General features: G+C 50.0%; 1 protein-coding gene across 2 annotated transcripts in view; it reads right to left on the reverse strand.

Moving 5' to 3' along the window:
* Positions 1-14,536, reverse strand: part of ZC3H3 (zinc finger CCCH-type containing 3) — a 181,733-nt gene that overhangs the window by 33,311 nt on the left and 133,886 nt on the right. Inside the window, exons 6-9 of one of the 2 annotated variants that reach the window (XM_075495372.1) lie at positions 11,630-11,711; positions 8,849-9,004; positions 6,206-6,275; positions 280-411 (exon numbers count right to left, since the gene is read on the reverse strand). In XM_075495372.1, the coding sequence (XP_075351487.1) occupies positions 280-411; positions 6,206-6,275; positions 8,849-9,004; positions 11,630-11,711 (440 nt within the window). The remainder of the gene's footprint in view (positions 1-279; positions 412-6,205; positions 6,276-8,848; positions 9,005-11,629; positions 11,712-14,536) is intronic. The other variant, XM_075495373.1, reaches the window with a different exon arrangement.

Consider the following 14,536-nt stretch of genomic DNA (forward strand, 5'->3'; position numbering starts at 1 on the left):
GTGGACGTCCCGGGGAGGCTCTTCCCGGGGAAACACCAGCACAACGTTTGCGAGCTGCAGCTTTTGATTTGTTTCCTTTTTTTCCTGCCTGTAAGGCAACCAAGCCACTTTGCCCATAACCCTTTGGAAAGGCACAGGACTGCTGTTCATCACATCCAGGTGTTCAGCAGCTTCCAGCTCTACGACTCCCTTTGGTGCCGTAGCTCGCGCGAAAAACAGCTCGTGGCTTCGGCAAAGGCGCATCCATCCCAGGACCCCGAGAGCTGGTCCCCTCTTTACCTTTTCTCCCATGGGGCAATAGCCTTTGAGGAAATCCTGGCACACTTCTGCCTTTCTGGACACGTAGACGTGGCTGTACGGGCAGTTGCTGTTGCTGCAGATCCCCTTCAAGAAGTAGGAGCACACCGGCATCTGCAAGGGCAGAGGATGAGAAACCCATTAGTGCTCCCCCCCGACTTGTGATTAGGAACCGTTCCAACACCCAGAACTGAAATAAAACCATGACATGTGTAAAATAAATATACGCCTTTTGCCAGCCACTGGTCCCAGAGGTATTTTTAGCTCTTCTATTGGTCTCCTGCAGCACAGCTCCCTGACATTACGTGGTCCCAGTGTATATACGCGCAGGGGGCGAACGCGCTTGCCTTAGCATCCTTCAGGATGCTGGAGAGTGGGTGGAAAGCATGAAACTGCCACCAGAAAGAAAACTGCCTCTGTACGGCAGGGGGAAGGGATGCAGGAATCGTAATAAACTCTGCTGTCACGGGGGCTTTGCTGGCACGATGCACGTGGCAGGTTCATCTTCTGCCAACGCTCCCGACTAACCTTGAAGAGGAGAGAAGGGACGCCTGCTCCCCGGGCTCCTCGCTCGCAAAAGGCACAAAGCCGAGCGCACCATCGCGTGGCCGAGGACCGAGAACGCCGTACCCAAGGGGTGATGCAGCGGCTGTGATGGGAACAGCGGCGCAGGGCTTCATGCCCAGCCCGGCTGCCCTCTCCCATGGGGAGTTCTGGCCATTGCAAGGGCCAAAACAGCATCCTGGGGGTTCCCCCACCCCCCACCCCCCCCAATTTGGCTCTTCCGTGGGTATGGACATGGCTGGAGGATGCACAGCACGTGGTTAGATAAAGGTTCCAGAAGGTGGGTCCTGGCAAGGGGGAAAACAAGCGCTTGCTTCTCCGCAAGCATTTTTGGGGAGGGCTGCATCATGCCAAGGCATCAGCCTGGCACTCCCCAAGCGCTGCGAGTGATGCGACGATGCCTGTCCCTGTGTGCTGGAGGAGGGATGCTGCAGGAGGGATGTCCCAGGAGGGAGGGAAAGGAGGAGGAGAGCCCGGGCTCCTGCCGCGAGCCATCGAGGAGGAGAGCGGTCGGATACACGGAGCAGAGCCCTGCTCCCGCGCTCCCCGCTCCCGAGCTTTAGCAGCGCGACAGCCGACGGGGAAAAGCGAACAAGCAAGGATCCTCATTGTCCTCAAACCACAAACTTCACCTTCTGCCAGCTGTTATAATTAAAAACAAATTACCAGCCTGCTGCGATATTTCAGCGTCCTTAACTCACCGGCTACCGCAGGCAACTTCCCGACCAGACTAGGCAGCCGCCAACAGGAACGTGCACTTCCCAAAGCCGCCGCGACAATCCGGCTCCTCTTGCTCAATCCCTCGCTGCTCGCCTACACGCCAAATTTCCTTACTGCTCGGCGCAGTATCGATCCCTCCATTCACCGGTAGCATCTCAGTCCTGCCGGTTCGAGCATCCCCAAACTAATATTTACAATTCTGCAATAAGCACAGCCGAGGCTATCCGGAAAAATCCCTTTCCCTGAAGGGCACATTAGGGTTTTAACTAAATTGGCTCACTTGAGGGAAAGAGAGAAATAGAGAGGAGGGGGAAGCGGAGAAGAAAGAAAACAAAGGGTGCTTTAAAAGAGAAGAGTTTATTTTTAATTGTCTTTTAACTGCAGACATTAACATAAAGGACAGGGCTCTGGGGCTATCTTTTTTGGTGGTGGTGGTGTGACCGTAAATGATTCCCTTAATGTAGTTTTTGATATAGAGCCCAAATTAGCTCTAATAAAAATGGATAATAAAGGCAGCTCTTCTACAAAAATAAACTCCTCCTAGCTGTCAAGCCTGAGCCATTATCAAGAGGAAGCAGCACTCTCATTTCAATTAACCTTGTTTGCACCCCACTACGTCCACACAAATAACAATAACATTAATTCAAGGCACTGGTGCGGTGCGTCCGTATTAGACAGCTTTGACTATGTACACGCTTTGGAGCCAGCAGCTAATGAACCCGAAACTCAACGTGAATTTCCAAATTGCTCACAACAGAGTTTTGAAGCTCTATTAGGGAGAAAAATGCTGATTCTTTTCGAGTTCCTCAAGGGGAAAAGCTGTTGTAGCAGCAGCGGGCGGTTGCCCGAGTCCTAGCCTCTCGCTAACCTTCACTCACAAACCCATTCATTCAGATTTACCGGTTTCTCTCAATCACCGGGATGCGCCGGTGGCTCTGCCCCGTCGCAGAGAAATTCCCTGCGCATCGGTTTGACGGATGCTCTTCAGCCGAGGCCTCTGCCCTGCGGAGCAAAATTCCCCAACCACCAACTTTCCCTCTCCTCCAGGCTCCTTCTTCCATTGCCAGAGGGACAGTTTGGTTTTTGAAAGCATCTGCAAACCATCGTGCCCATCTGGAGCAGCCCTCCGCCCTGGAGAGCATCCTCTCCTTGGAGCAAAGGATTTGCTGCTTAGGATGGGGAAAAGCTCCCTGTGGCCGCAACAGCTGAACCCACGCAGCGTTCCCATGTAAAAGAGAGGGATTGTCCCCATTTTTCAGTGGGGAAACTGAGGCACGGGATTGCCCCCAGGTTGAGCAAGAGTTTTGTCCTCAAGCCAATAGCTAAGCCCACCCAGGCTCTTGGTTCTTCACCTCCTGGACCGGGCACGGGGCCCCATCCCTGGTGACTTCCCACCAAGGTGAGATACACGACGACAGTAACCTGAAGCTCCTCCGATGAGGAGTTTGCGGGGTTCCCCCCCCCCACCCCATAACCACAAAGTGAAATCTAGAGTCAACTAACGCGGCATCAGCAAAACCAGGAACCCCCAAACCACAGCCAACACCCCATCGTCATTAACCACACAAAGAAAATCATTCATCGCGTTAAAACCCCAACTCAAAGAGCCGAAACCGAGCCACCTCCCCAGTCCCACATCTGAGGAGCAAGCGGGATCTGCTCCAAAAAACCCACGAGCCGGGGGAAAAGGGCTGCCTTCCTCTGCCGCGCGACTTCACCTGCCTTTCTCCGCCGCTGATAAATGAGGCTAACGCCACCTTTGCTAGTAATCACGCGGGTTAACAGGGAGCTACAGGAATTGAAAAGCAAAGTCGCCTCCCGCTTTGGGTAGCAGCATCCCCGCAGCTATAAATCACCCTGAAACAGGCTTGAACTCCGCAGAGGAGGTTGTTTCTCTTCCAGCCCGTGCTGACGACAAGGTGGTGAGCGGAGACCTCTGAACCGCCCTCGGGGCACCTAATCCTGCAAAAAATAATCCTCCTTCCCCACGGAGCGCGGCGTGCATGGCCAGAAACACGTGCTCCGAAAGCATTTGTTTCTAAGGCATGTAAGAGAGCTGGCACCTGCCCGCTTCGTTTGTGGGCTTGTTAATTTAACGACTCAGCTTGGGTTTAGATGATGCTTCGGTAGCGGCGAACTGCTCAGGAAGAAGGCGAGATGGGCAGAGGCCACGTGTGCCCCGTGGGACATCTCCCCAGGGATTCTGTCCCCAAAATGTCATCGGCAAACCGGTTCTTCTGCAAGAGACTTTGGCATGGCCACTCCTTTTTAATTCACTTTTATTACCACGATGATATTATCGTTATTCTTCCTGGATTCCTAACCGGCGAGGTGCTGCTAAGGGGGAAAGGTTGAGTTTTCCACACCACGCTGTAGCCATCACTCTCCATCTATCCACCCAAAATGGAGCCCAGAAGTCAAAAACTTGAGGTCCTCCTTGAGGCATCAAGACACACTGGCGTTTCTGGAGGGGAAACTGAGGCCACATCTCCACCAGCAAATTAAACACGCCGAGGAATATCCCTGGGTACCGAGACCAGCTGGCACAAACCCATCCGCATCCAGCCATCGCATTCTTTGGTGGACACGGCTGCGGCCAAACCGTTGACCACAACGGCTCCTTGGCCATCTCCAACTCCCAAGTCTCACCCAGGTTTTTGCCCTGGGACCAAAACCAAGCTACAGCGCTTGCTGAAATACCATTTAACTTGCCGGTACAGACGTAAGCCAACGGTTCCGTGCAGTCTGGATGAGTATCAATCCTTCGGCTCAGAGGCGCAGGCAGTGGGTTGTGTGATGATGTTAGCACTTCACAGCACTTACTCGGGTGAAAAGAAGTCGCTAGCCCCATGTCCACTCCGAATCTGCATTAATTGTAACCATTCTGGATACACCAACAGCCAGTCCCTTTGCAAAACCTTCTTCTTTCTTGGCTTCTGTATTTCTGATGTCTAACTATACGTTATAGGAAGGAAAAAAAAAACCAAACCAGCCCTTTTTCCTTCTATCAATTCTCATCCCCATCCCTCCTTTGACATGCCACGAGTCAGGGAGTACAGCTGTCCCCAGTCTATCTTCTCTATTTTATATACTTGTGATTAAGTGACTCTGAAGAGAGATACATGTAAAAAACATATGGTGCTTTGTGCCTCGTTCAGAGCGACTCTGCTCACCGCCAGGATAACTTATGAGCTCCCCGCTGACGACGAACGTGCCTTAGGCAAACGGAGGGAAAGGGAGACAGGAAAACCGCGTGCCCAAAGGCAAATGCTGTCGGAAAAGGTCCTGTCCCAGATGCTGATGAGACCTGACGTCCCCTGGGTTAAATCCTTTACTGGTCAGTAATTGCCCTGTAATTACCTACATGATGCTATGGATGGGGAATGGAGGATGGTGATGCTCGAAGGGAGTGGGGAGAAGAAGGTGCTATAAGGACAATTCACAGGGCACGGGCTAAATAACCAAAACTTGAGTAATTAAAAGCAGCGCTTCCAGATCCGGAACGGCTCAGGCAAGCTCTGGTCCCTGCCGTGCGCCAGGCACAGCCGTGAACGCTTTGACAAAGCTGCTTTCGACAAATGACATGCCAGAAATACAGCCAAGGGGGGCTGCAGACTCATCAAGCGACATGATGAAAGACCGAGCCTTATGGGCTTCTCCAGGAAAACCTGTCCTCGTTCGCATCCCGCTTTCTGGCACCTCCGTCCCGACAGCGGAGTCTTGACACCAGAGCTCCCCACACTCCCCACACAGTGACACCGCTCTGGTTGGCGTTTCAATATCCCGGTGGGATTAACCTTACTGCTGTTGTCTGGGTGATCCTTTGTCTGTAGCAGAGAAATGATCCTCTGACAAAATCCATCCGACAAAACTGAAATGTAAATAAGTGCTTGAAGTACATCCCAGCTCAGCGAAGGACCCGCAGCTACACTTAACCTTCAGCACCGACTTCACCTCGACTTCAACGCTTGAGGTCTCCAAAGCTACGTCCGACCGGAGATCCTAGCCACTGAGTGGAGGTTAATCTGCTAAATCGTCAACTGATAATCACTAAAAGAAAACCTAATTATTTTTCCACCTTGCTCTGTGTAATAAAAACGCGGAGCCCCAAATACATCAAGAAGGTTGAAAATGATGATGAACTCAAAAGCCGTTCTGCCACCCGCTTTCACTGTCTGGCTTTTTAGAAAGGTTAATTTATATCCTCCAGGCTCTTGTATGTTAAAACATCCTCCTCCTCCGACCCCAGCACAGGGTGATTTAGAGGGAAGGGTTATCTTACGGAGGTAGCTATGGATTAGACGCATATAAATGCTACTCCTGTGCTCTTTCTCTCCGATCTCTGGAGTTTAAGCACTCCTTAACCCAACGCACGTTACCCAACACAGCTCCAGGTGCTCTGGTTTCCAATCTGCTGCTTAATGCATTCATCTACCGATTCACCGCACCGGTTGAAGAGGCACGCTCTGCTCTCACAACCCCATCATGAGCCTGCACAGCTTGGCAAGCAAACTAGAAACGAACTCTGTTGGAAGCACTCAATGAGGTAGACTTCCCTACAACCACCAGCGTAGGTCCGCTCGCTCATACAGCCGCACCGCGCTCGTTGGGAAGCCATACAGACCTTGTCTTTGGACACCTTGTGGGAAAATGAACAGGTCCCATCCGTCTTCTTGCACGTTCCACGGAGAAACCTGTAGATACACCAGAAGGAGAGGGTTGAGCACAAGGTGGGTCGCAAAACATGCAGTTTTAAACATTGAACATCTGCCTTGCCCCATTGCCGTGTTTGCCCCGAGGTTGTGAATACGCACGACTGCTGCCGAGCTCACTGTTAAATCCCATTTCACGCCCTAAATCGGTACAGGACTTTCCTCTTAGAAGAGCAGCTAATGGTTGCTGATAGATTTTGCTGTTTCATCGTATTTGGCTGCTTATTAGTAGGCAGAGCAAGGCCGGTACCATGAGGTTTAGAGATGATGCTCCCAGAAGGAGAAAGGTCCTTCCTACAGCCCTGATTACACCAGATGCCAGATAAAGCACCAGAAGGACCTCCAGATGTGAGTGGCCAACAACCAGGAGAAGCAGAGACAGGCACACAACAGAAACCAAGATCCCAAAGTACTTGAGGATGTTTGGACTCAGAAGTTTTCCTGGGAGCTACCAGTGTGACAGCAGATTAATAAAACACACGTGTTATCATGGGAAGAGCGCTGGTTCAAACCCCCCCCCAAAAGCAGACGCCAGGGGTACATATTCTGAGCTGCATAACCTTGCAGGGAGGTTCTGGAGCACAGAATATGCCTCCAGCTTTATTTATAAAATCTGGGTAAATTTAGAGCTGAGCATGGAGAGATTCATCAAAAATAAAATCAAATTCAGACTGGTTTGAACAAAGTGGAATGGGAACATGCAGACGTGAGAACCAGCTGGTTGATGGCAACTAGGTTTGCAGATGATTGTGATCACAGCATAGCTACGTGCACCTCCTCAAAACACCCACATCTGGAAAATAAAGGACACCTAAAACAATAGCAGATGGAGAAAATTAAGAGATGGTAACAGAAAGCTAAAGAACGAGATTGGAGCTAGAAGGCACCAGGGTAAGGAGACACAAGACCGGGAGTAAATCGGCGTTGTCCTAAAAGTATGCAAGGAGCACAGCCCAAAACCAGACTTGGTCGCCAACATAAGAAGAACTAAGGATTCAAAGTGAGGACTCAGTAGCCGGCATCCCTTGTCCTCTCTGTCACCAGAAGTAATCCTGACCAGACACCTTGGACACATGTGCCTCGGTGCTCGTGAGGATGTGTTATGGGAGAATGAGTGAGAGCGAGTGAAATCAGTAAAAAATAAATCACCTTTCTGTCCTATATGGTCTCCCATCGAGCTTTGTGCAACCTCCAAATGATTTCTAGCACAGCAGCAATTTTACGGAGAAATTACTCAAGGAGTTCATCAGTGGAGTTGGCTTTTCTACACTTTTTAAACGACTAATAATATAGTTTAATCAACTGTTGGGCAGGTATAATGAGCTGGCAACATGAATCAGTCCTCCTGTAATAAATTATCAAGTCTCGTAGCTGCATGGCGTCACAGGCTGAAGGATTCAAACCTGTTGCACGGATCCGAGCAGATCTGAGAAACGCTGCTAGAAGGAATCACCCGGTGCGTGCTTAGGGCAGGCTCTCAACTCACTCAGCTCAGATCTGCACCGCTCCGATGTCGTACCAGGTATTACCCAGGACCCACAAAATCATTCAAGTCAGACGGTCTCTTTGGGGACTGGCTAAACGTTTTAGCCTCTAAAGTCCACCCAGCAAACCCTGATGGCATCTTCAACCTGACAGCAATAAGTCAATGACTAAGGACTATTCTTCTCATATATTTAAGAAATGTTGATTTCATCTTGTTATTAATGCTTAAAACACTACTCTGACTTTTTTATTTTTTTAGACCTTCTGTACTACGATATGGAAGGTTACTTATTAGATGTAAACGTCCTGGTGATGGTATCTGCCTCCAAACTGTGAAATAAAGATTTCTGTAATCCCTACAGCCCGTGCAGAACAACCAAAACGTGTGTATTTAACTTGGAGGCTGGTTGTGCAATGCTTTATTAGCATTAGTAGGTGTAAAATGCTGTGTAAATTTAGAGAAAAATTACCAGAAGAGATTAAATAGACTATGATTCTCCAGTCTGGGAAGTTTGGACAGAGAGGGGAGGACGGTATAGTTATAAATGGTGCCTAGAAGGTGATCAGGGAATGGTTATTCCATCCTTCTCGTGAACCACGAGTGAGGAGGCACCCAGAGCAATACTTGAGCAGGCGGTTGAGGAAGCACTTTTCATGCAGTCCGTAATTCAGTTGTGCAACCCATTGCCATAGAAAGGTCCAAGAAAGGACTAAATAAATTCACAAAAAAAAGAACTGCTGACTATTACATGATGATGGTTTGGTGGCAACCTCTGGCAGTTGAAAACCAAACGCTACCAGGCTGCAGGGCTTCACTGCCAGAAGCTGAGAGGTCCCAGCCAGGAGAAAGAGCCCTTCTCTCTGTGCCTCGTCTTGTCCTCCTCCTGTAGGTACCTGCCAGCCCAACGGCGCTGGGCAGATCCTGACCCAGAACAGCTGTTCTCATGGTCTTACACCTCCGTTCTTGGGTTGTTTCTCTGGGGAATATCACATGAGCAAGCAGCAAAGCCAACCAATGGCTCAGTCTACCATGACGGGCCAAAGCATGCGGTTGCTGTGTCCATCCATACCTGGTGCAGACGGCCACCTTCTCCGGATCATGGATGTAGGGGCAGCTCTCCCCGCGATTACACTTGCCAAAGCGGTTGTAGTACATACAGTATTCCTTCTTCTTTTTCTTCTGCTTGGCTTGACGAATGATGGCCAAACTTCGCTGAACAGCACGGCTAAATGGAGAAAGATAGACAGGGTCAGGTAACATCTCCAACTTCAACGCAACAATGACGTAGAGAAGACAGGTCAACAGCACCTGAAATCACAGAGGAGCCCAAGTTTCACTTTGAAGAGAGAGTGAGATATTCAGGAAGATCACGCTGGGCCATAAGCTCTTAGGTCTTTTCGATTTTTGGCCAATTTCACTCTGAATCTTTAAAAATCTGCAAGAAGAAGCCAGTCTCCCAGGAAACACCTGCATTTGGTATAGAATTAACCCCATGCAGCAGGACAGGTTGTGGCCAACTGCCTGGAAAGCACCTCTGCAGAAGACAACCCTGGGGAACAACAAGGCATCCAGGAGTCAGCCAGGTGCCCTTGTGGTAATGACACCAACCACACCGTGGGCTGTATGAGCAGGAATGCAGCCGGGAGGATGAGGAAGGGGATCTATCCCCTCTGTTTGGCACTTGCAAGACCACAGCTGGGCACTGGGTCCAGTTTGGGGCTCCCAGTACAAGACAGTGATGGATGGCAGTGCGTCCAGTGGAGGCCACCAAGATGGTTGGGGCTGGAGCACAGGACATCTGAGCAGAGGCCACAGGCTGATTTGCTCAGCAAGGAGAAGGTCAAGGGGGATCTTACTGTCTTCTGTGACTTCTTAATGGGATGGTGTAGAGAAGGTGGAACCAGACCTTCTCAGAGAGATGTGTTGGAAGGACAAGAGGCCTTCTGGGGCAGGAGGAAGGACAGAGCTCTCCAGAGATCCCTTCCCACCTCCATGACCGTGATTCTCTCCTATGATTTTATGAGCATGGAGAGAGCTTCCTGCAGTTTCGGGGAACATGGTGAGACAGAAAACATCCTCTCCCATGCTGGGCTCGTGCAGCACAGGATGCAAACGCTGAACAACTTAGAAGGCACTTCAGCACGTGGCCCTGCCAGCTGGCCTGCTGCACTCCCCAGGGCTATTCAAGGTCTTCAAGTGGGCACCTGCTTGTGGACCTCAATGAATGAGGGCCTACGTGACAGCCGCAGGAACATAAGGTAACACCAAATATCAGAAAAACTCACTATTAATTGCCTGGTACCACTAGAAGTTACTTAAGGATATCAAAAGTTGCTTAACCCACGTTTTCCATAAGCTTCCAGCTGAAGAGGTAATTACCCAGCAGCTATAGAGATGTATGGGACCAGGAGGAAGAGGGGAAGTGTTGAGATCTAGGTGAATGCAACACCATGGAGGGCACGTTTGATCCCTCCGAGCAGATAATTAGATGGTACAGCATGGTCAACTCAAGTTTGCAGAGGACACAGTGCTCTGGATAGGGGCGAACAAAGCCACTCGCCTGAGGTTCTCTGGATAGTTGTATGCATTGCTTCCTTAGAGACTAAGGATAAATATTTATATATAAAATTATTTTAATGTATGTATAATATATAAATATAACATAATATTTATGTATTTCCACAGTCTTGGTCCTCATGGTGTGAGAACCACAGGTCTAAGGATCTCACATTGCCCATGATAAATACTCAAGGAAACAATTTTAGAGGGGAATGCACATTTTTACCTCTATAATTATTGGTTGTCTGCAGCTCTCGAGTTAAAACGCAATGAGAAAAAGACAACTTCATACAGCCACAATGCTGAATGCGAAAGCCCCATTTCAGCATCAGAAATGCCACCACGTCTTTGGTCACAAATGGCTTGGGGGAACACCAAGCCCCACCACAAATCGCTTCTTGGTACTTGAGGTGCTTCCAAGGCTAACACAAGGCAAGCCTTTAAAAAAAGAATATTTCTTTGTTGAAATTATGATCTTGAAAAAAGGCTCTCCCATAGTCAACACCTCGGCCACTTGTGATACCCGGCCAGGTCACCAGCACGTTGACCTGCACAGAAAGCATTTGCAAGCTGGACTCTGGCACCAATTCACTCTGCCAGCCCATTTTAAATTAGTTGATATTAGTGGTAGGATATGATAAAATACAGCTAGAATCTGGCATTATGTCTGTATACAGACATCTGGAACAGACATACTTGAGGAATAAATTTTAGTCTACTACAATTAAGAGGGACTTGTCTGCAAATGCTCAGACTTAAGGACACAATGATATGTGGCACATCTGTAGCACAAAAAAAAAAGGCAAGGAGAAAGCTGGCAGGGTGTTGAACAGCGGCAACGTGCCGTCATTCCCCCATACTCGGTGCTTTAAAGTTGCCACTTGGCAGGTTCCCAGTTTGCGGCCGGGACGGCGAGAAGGAAAACCTGCAGGTTTGCGGGGTTAAATTGGGATGGGCTTCTGAGTCGGGGAAACAAACCCCAAAATACCCCTTGAGAACAATACAGTTGATTTAAAAAGGGACTTTCCGAACAGAATTTGGCATTCCTTGCTCGCAGAAAGGTGTTGCTATCCACTATAATCTTTCAAACCTTTTCCAAGCAGAAACCACAGCTTTCCGCTGAGCTTAAAAGCACTTCGTGGCAGAGGCTGGGGGAAAAGCAGCGGTCAGAGCTTCACCGAATAAACAGTCAGTTAAATAGCTGCGTCTCAAGCTGCTGACCCCCTCCTGAGCATAAATCACGTGCAGTATCCGGAGGGGGAGCGCTCCGTTCCTCCCCGCGAGTACAGACCTGGCGATGTATCGGCTCGTAGCTGATCTGTTCAGGCAGCCGGATGGAGAGGAGCCAGGACTGGGCGTACAGTGCAACCTCGCTGTTGGAAACAGAGAAAAAAACATAGATAATTTGCTCAGAATCATAAAATTTTGCAGGAATTCACGTGGCCCTCAGTATCTTAGGTCCACAAAAATGATCAGAGGGCTGGCACTCCTCTCCTGTGAAGAAAGGCTGAGAGAGCTGGGGTTGTTCAGCCTGGAGAAGAGAAGGCTCTGGGGAGACCTTCTTGTGGCCTTTCAATACTTAAAGGGGGCTGGTAAGAAAGATGGGGACAGAGTTTTTAGCAGGACCTGTAGTGACAGGACAAGGGGGAATGGTTTCAAACTAAAAGAGGGGAGATTCAGACTAGAGATAAAGAAGAAATTTTTTACAATGAGGGTGGTGAAACCCTGGCCCAGGTTGCCCAGAGAGGTGGTCGATGCCCCATCCCTGGAAACATCCAAGGTCAGGTTGGACGGGGCTCTCAGCAACCTGATCTAGTGGGAGATGTCCCCGCTCATGGCAGGGGGGTTGGACTAGATGACCTTCAAAGGTTCTTTCCAGCCCAAACCATTCGATGATTCTATGATCTTATTGCTCAACCCAAAGCAAGCAGCTCCCAGAGAGCAGATAGGTGAGGATGCTCTTTACGGACCTCCACGTTGCCGGCACCTCCAGACCAGCCACGGCAAAAGGGCTCCTTGCCAGCTCCAAACACAGCGGGGACCTTTCCCCTCGGCACCCGACCGTGCCAAAAAACCCCTCAAGGCAACTCGCACGCTTGCACTATCGGTCCAGCAAACTTCCACGCTTGGCTTGGCTGCTCCCTGCAGCCGGCCGGGGAAACCCAGCGCTTACCTCCGATACGTGCATGCACATTATTAAATTGTCCTTGACTGGTGTAGGAAAGAATGAATCGAAAATAAAGGCTGTATCTCAGCTTTCCAGGTGGTATGAGAGCAGCTCAGTCACTCACCTGCCAGCCCGGGCGTGTTGGGGAGTGAGCGAGTGGAATTTGATAGCGCGGCACCGCGCTCTCCCCGCATGCGAGCTGTCACTCGGGCTGCCGGCGTCGGCGAAGCCCCATCTGTTCCCTCCGCAAATAAAAGCAGTTGGCGCAGGCGCGGTGCCGGCACGGGCGGCACATGCCTGTCGATCAGAGGCATCGAGCAAGCTCCATGCAACTCACCGGCAAGCGCGTTCAAGCTTGCCGCGAGCTCACTCGAGCTTGCCGCAAGCGCGTCGAGTATCAAGCGGGCATTTGAGCCACCGCTGAGGGGTTTTTTGCTTCTTTTTTTTTTGGCTTCCCCCTCGTCGCAGAGCTGCCTCACTGGAGGAGCATCTTTTCAACTAGTTTTCAGCGCTAAAATAAATGCACATCAACTTCGGGTCGCTCCGAAGATGCCGCAGAGCATCTCTTAGCGAGGACGTGGGTTAAGAGGCCAGCGCGCTCAAGCAAGGTTGACCTCCCAACTGATGCAGGGAGAAAGACCCAAATTAAAGTCCGACCATTAGGGTAGGGATAGAGCATCCTTCAGCCCTCCGCAATTATGTTTACTGCTCCTTAAAGCAAGCTCAGCAGGACGGGCTATACCAGGAGCTGACTCCCCAGGGCAGCAGACAATCTCTCTAAATATTTAATACCCGGGCACAAAAGCGGACTCTCGGGGACAAACACGCTCCCGTGCTTGTGTGCCATCCTTTTAGTTAAAGCAGCCTGACAACCACATCTTGGCCAGAAAGGAGGAATCACTAAAGAGATAAATAGATAAGTAAAGAAATAAAGGGAGCAACAGCCTCATGCCACTGGTTCTTAATTTCTATATGGCAAAAATACATCCATGGCATAATGTTTGGGGTTTTTTTGCCCAGCTTTTATCTTCTGGCAAGAAGTCATGCTATTATACGTGGACAGGCGATGCGCATCTCCCATTACGGGCTCTTGCTGTGAATTAACTCGCAGCCCGCAGGCAGTTTAGCCGCTTGAGAGCCGGTCCCATCCGTGGCAAAATCCGGGTGAGATGCATCTGGCCAGCGTGCCAACCAGGTCTGGCAAAGCTTCAGACTGGCAGCTGGCAAAGAAACCCTTCATCTACGCTTTCCCACCGCCTAATTACTCACCCCGCATGCAAATCCTCTCCGAACTATTAGAAAACCACCTAAATATTTACCCAGGAGGAGACAGCCCAGCGGCTGCATAACGCTGCCGGTTAAGAAGCTTCATAATTACACATTTCGCCGTCGATTGGGATTTACGAAGGAAACTCAGGCTCCGGTACGATGGTATTTTTAGAAGCCTTTGCGTCGTGCAAAAAGAAGTTTAAATACAAGCAAGGCTCTGCGAGCATCAAAGCAGCAAGGGAGGAGATGTAAGAGAGCGGGTCGGATGTCTCAGACCTTTTAAGGAGGTCCAAGGAGCCCAAGTTTTGATTTTTAGAGCGGTTACCGACTCGGGATGGCCAGTTAGAGCCGCTACCAAATGATTTGCATTCATAAATACAAAGCATCTGATATTTTGCAGACAGTGGAGATTCAGGGTGTACCTGTATTATCGAAGTAACCCATGCGGTGTGAAACCAGGGCCGAGCAAAAGACACCGGAGAGCTGGACAAGGGTTAAATGAAAAAATTAGGAGCTGAAATTTGCTGCAGTCTGGACTAAATGAAACAAAAAGCTGAAGTGATGCCCCCAGAGCTTGACTCGGATCTCTGGGACTCTCGTTTGGTCCAGACATAACACACTTTTAATTGCCAGGACAGATGCCAGTCCCAAATCTGTCCCATTTTTCTCCCCGGTTGCTCTCCAACCGGGGAGAGCATCAGCGTCGGGACGCAGCAACGCTGTCGGATCAGGAGGGCAACTCGCCCATCCCGTATTACGTTT

Source organism: Mycteria americana, chromosome 2, assembly GCF_035582795.1.
Source record: "Mycteria americana isolate JAX WOST 10 ecotype Jacksonville Zoo and Gardens chromosome 2, USCA_MyAme_1.0, whole genome shotgun sequence".
In the NCBI taxonomy this organism is placed as follows: domain Eukaryota; kingdom Metazoa; phylum Chordata; class Aves; order Ciconiiformes; family Ciconiidae; genus Mycteria; species Mycteria americana.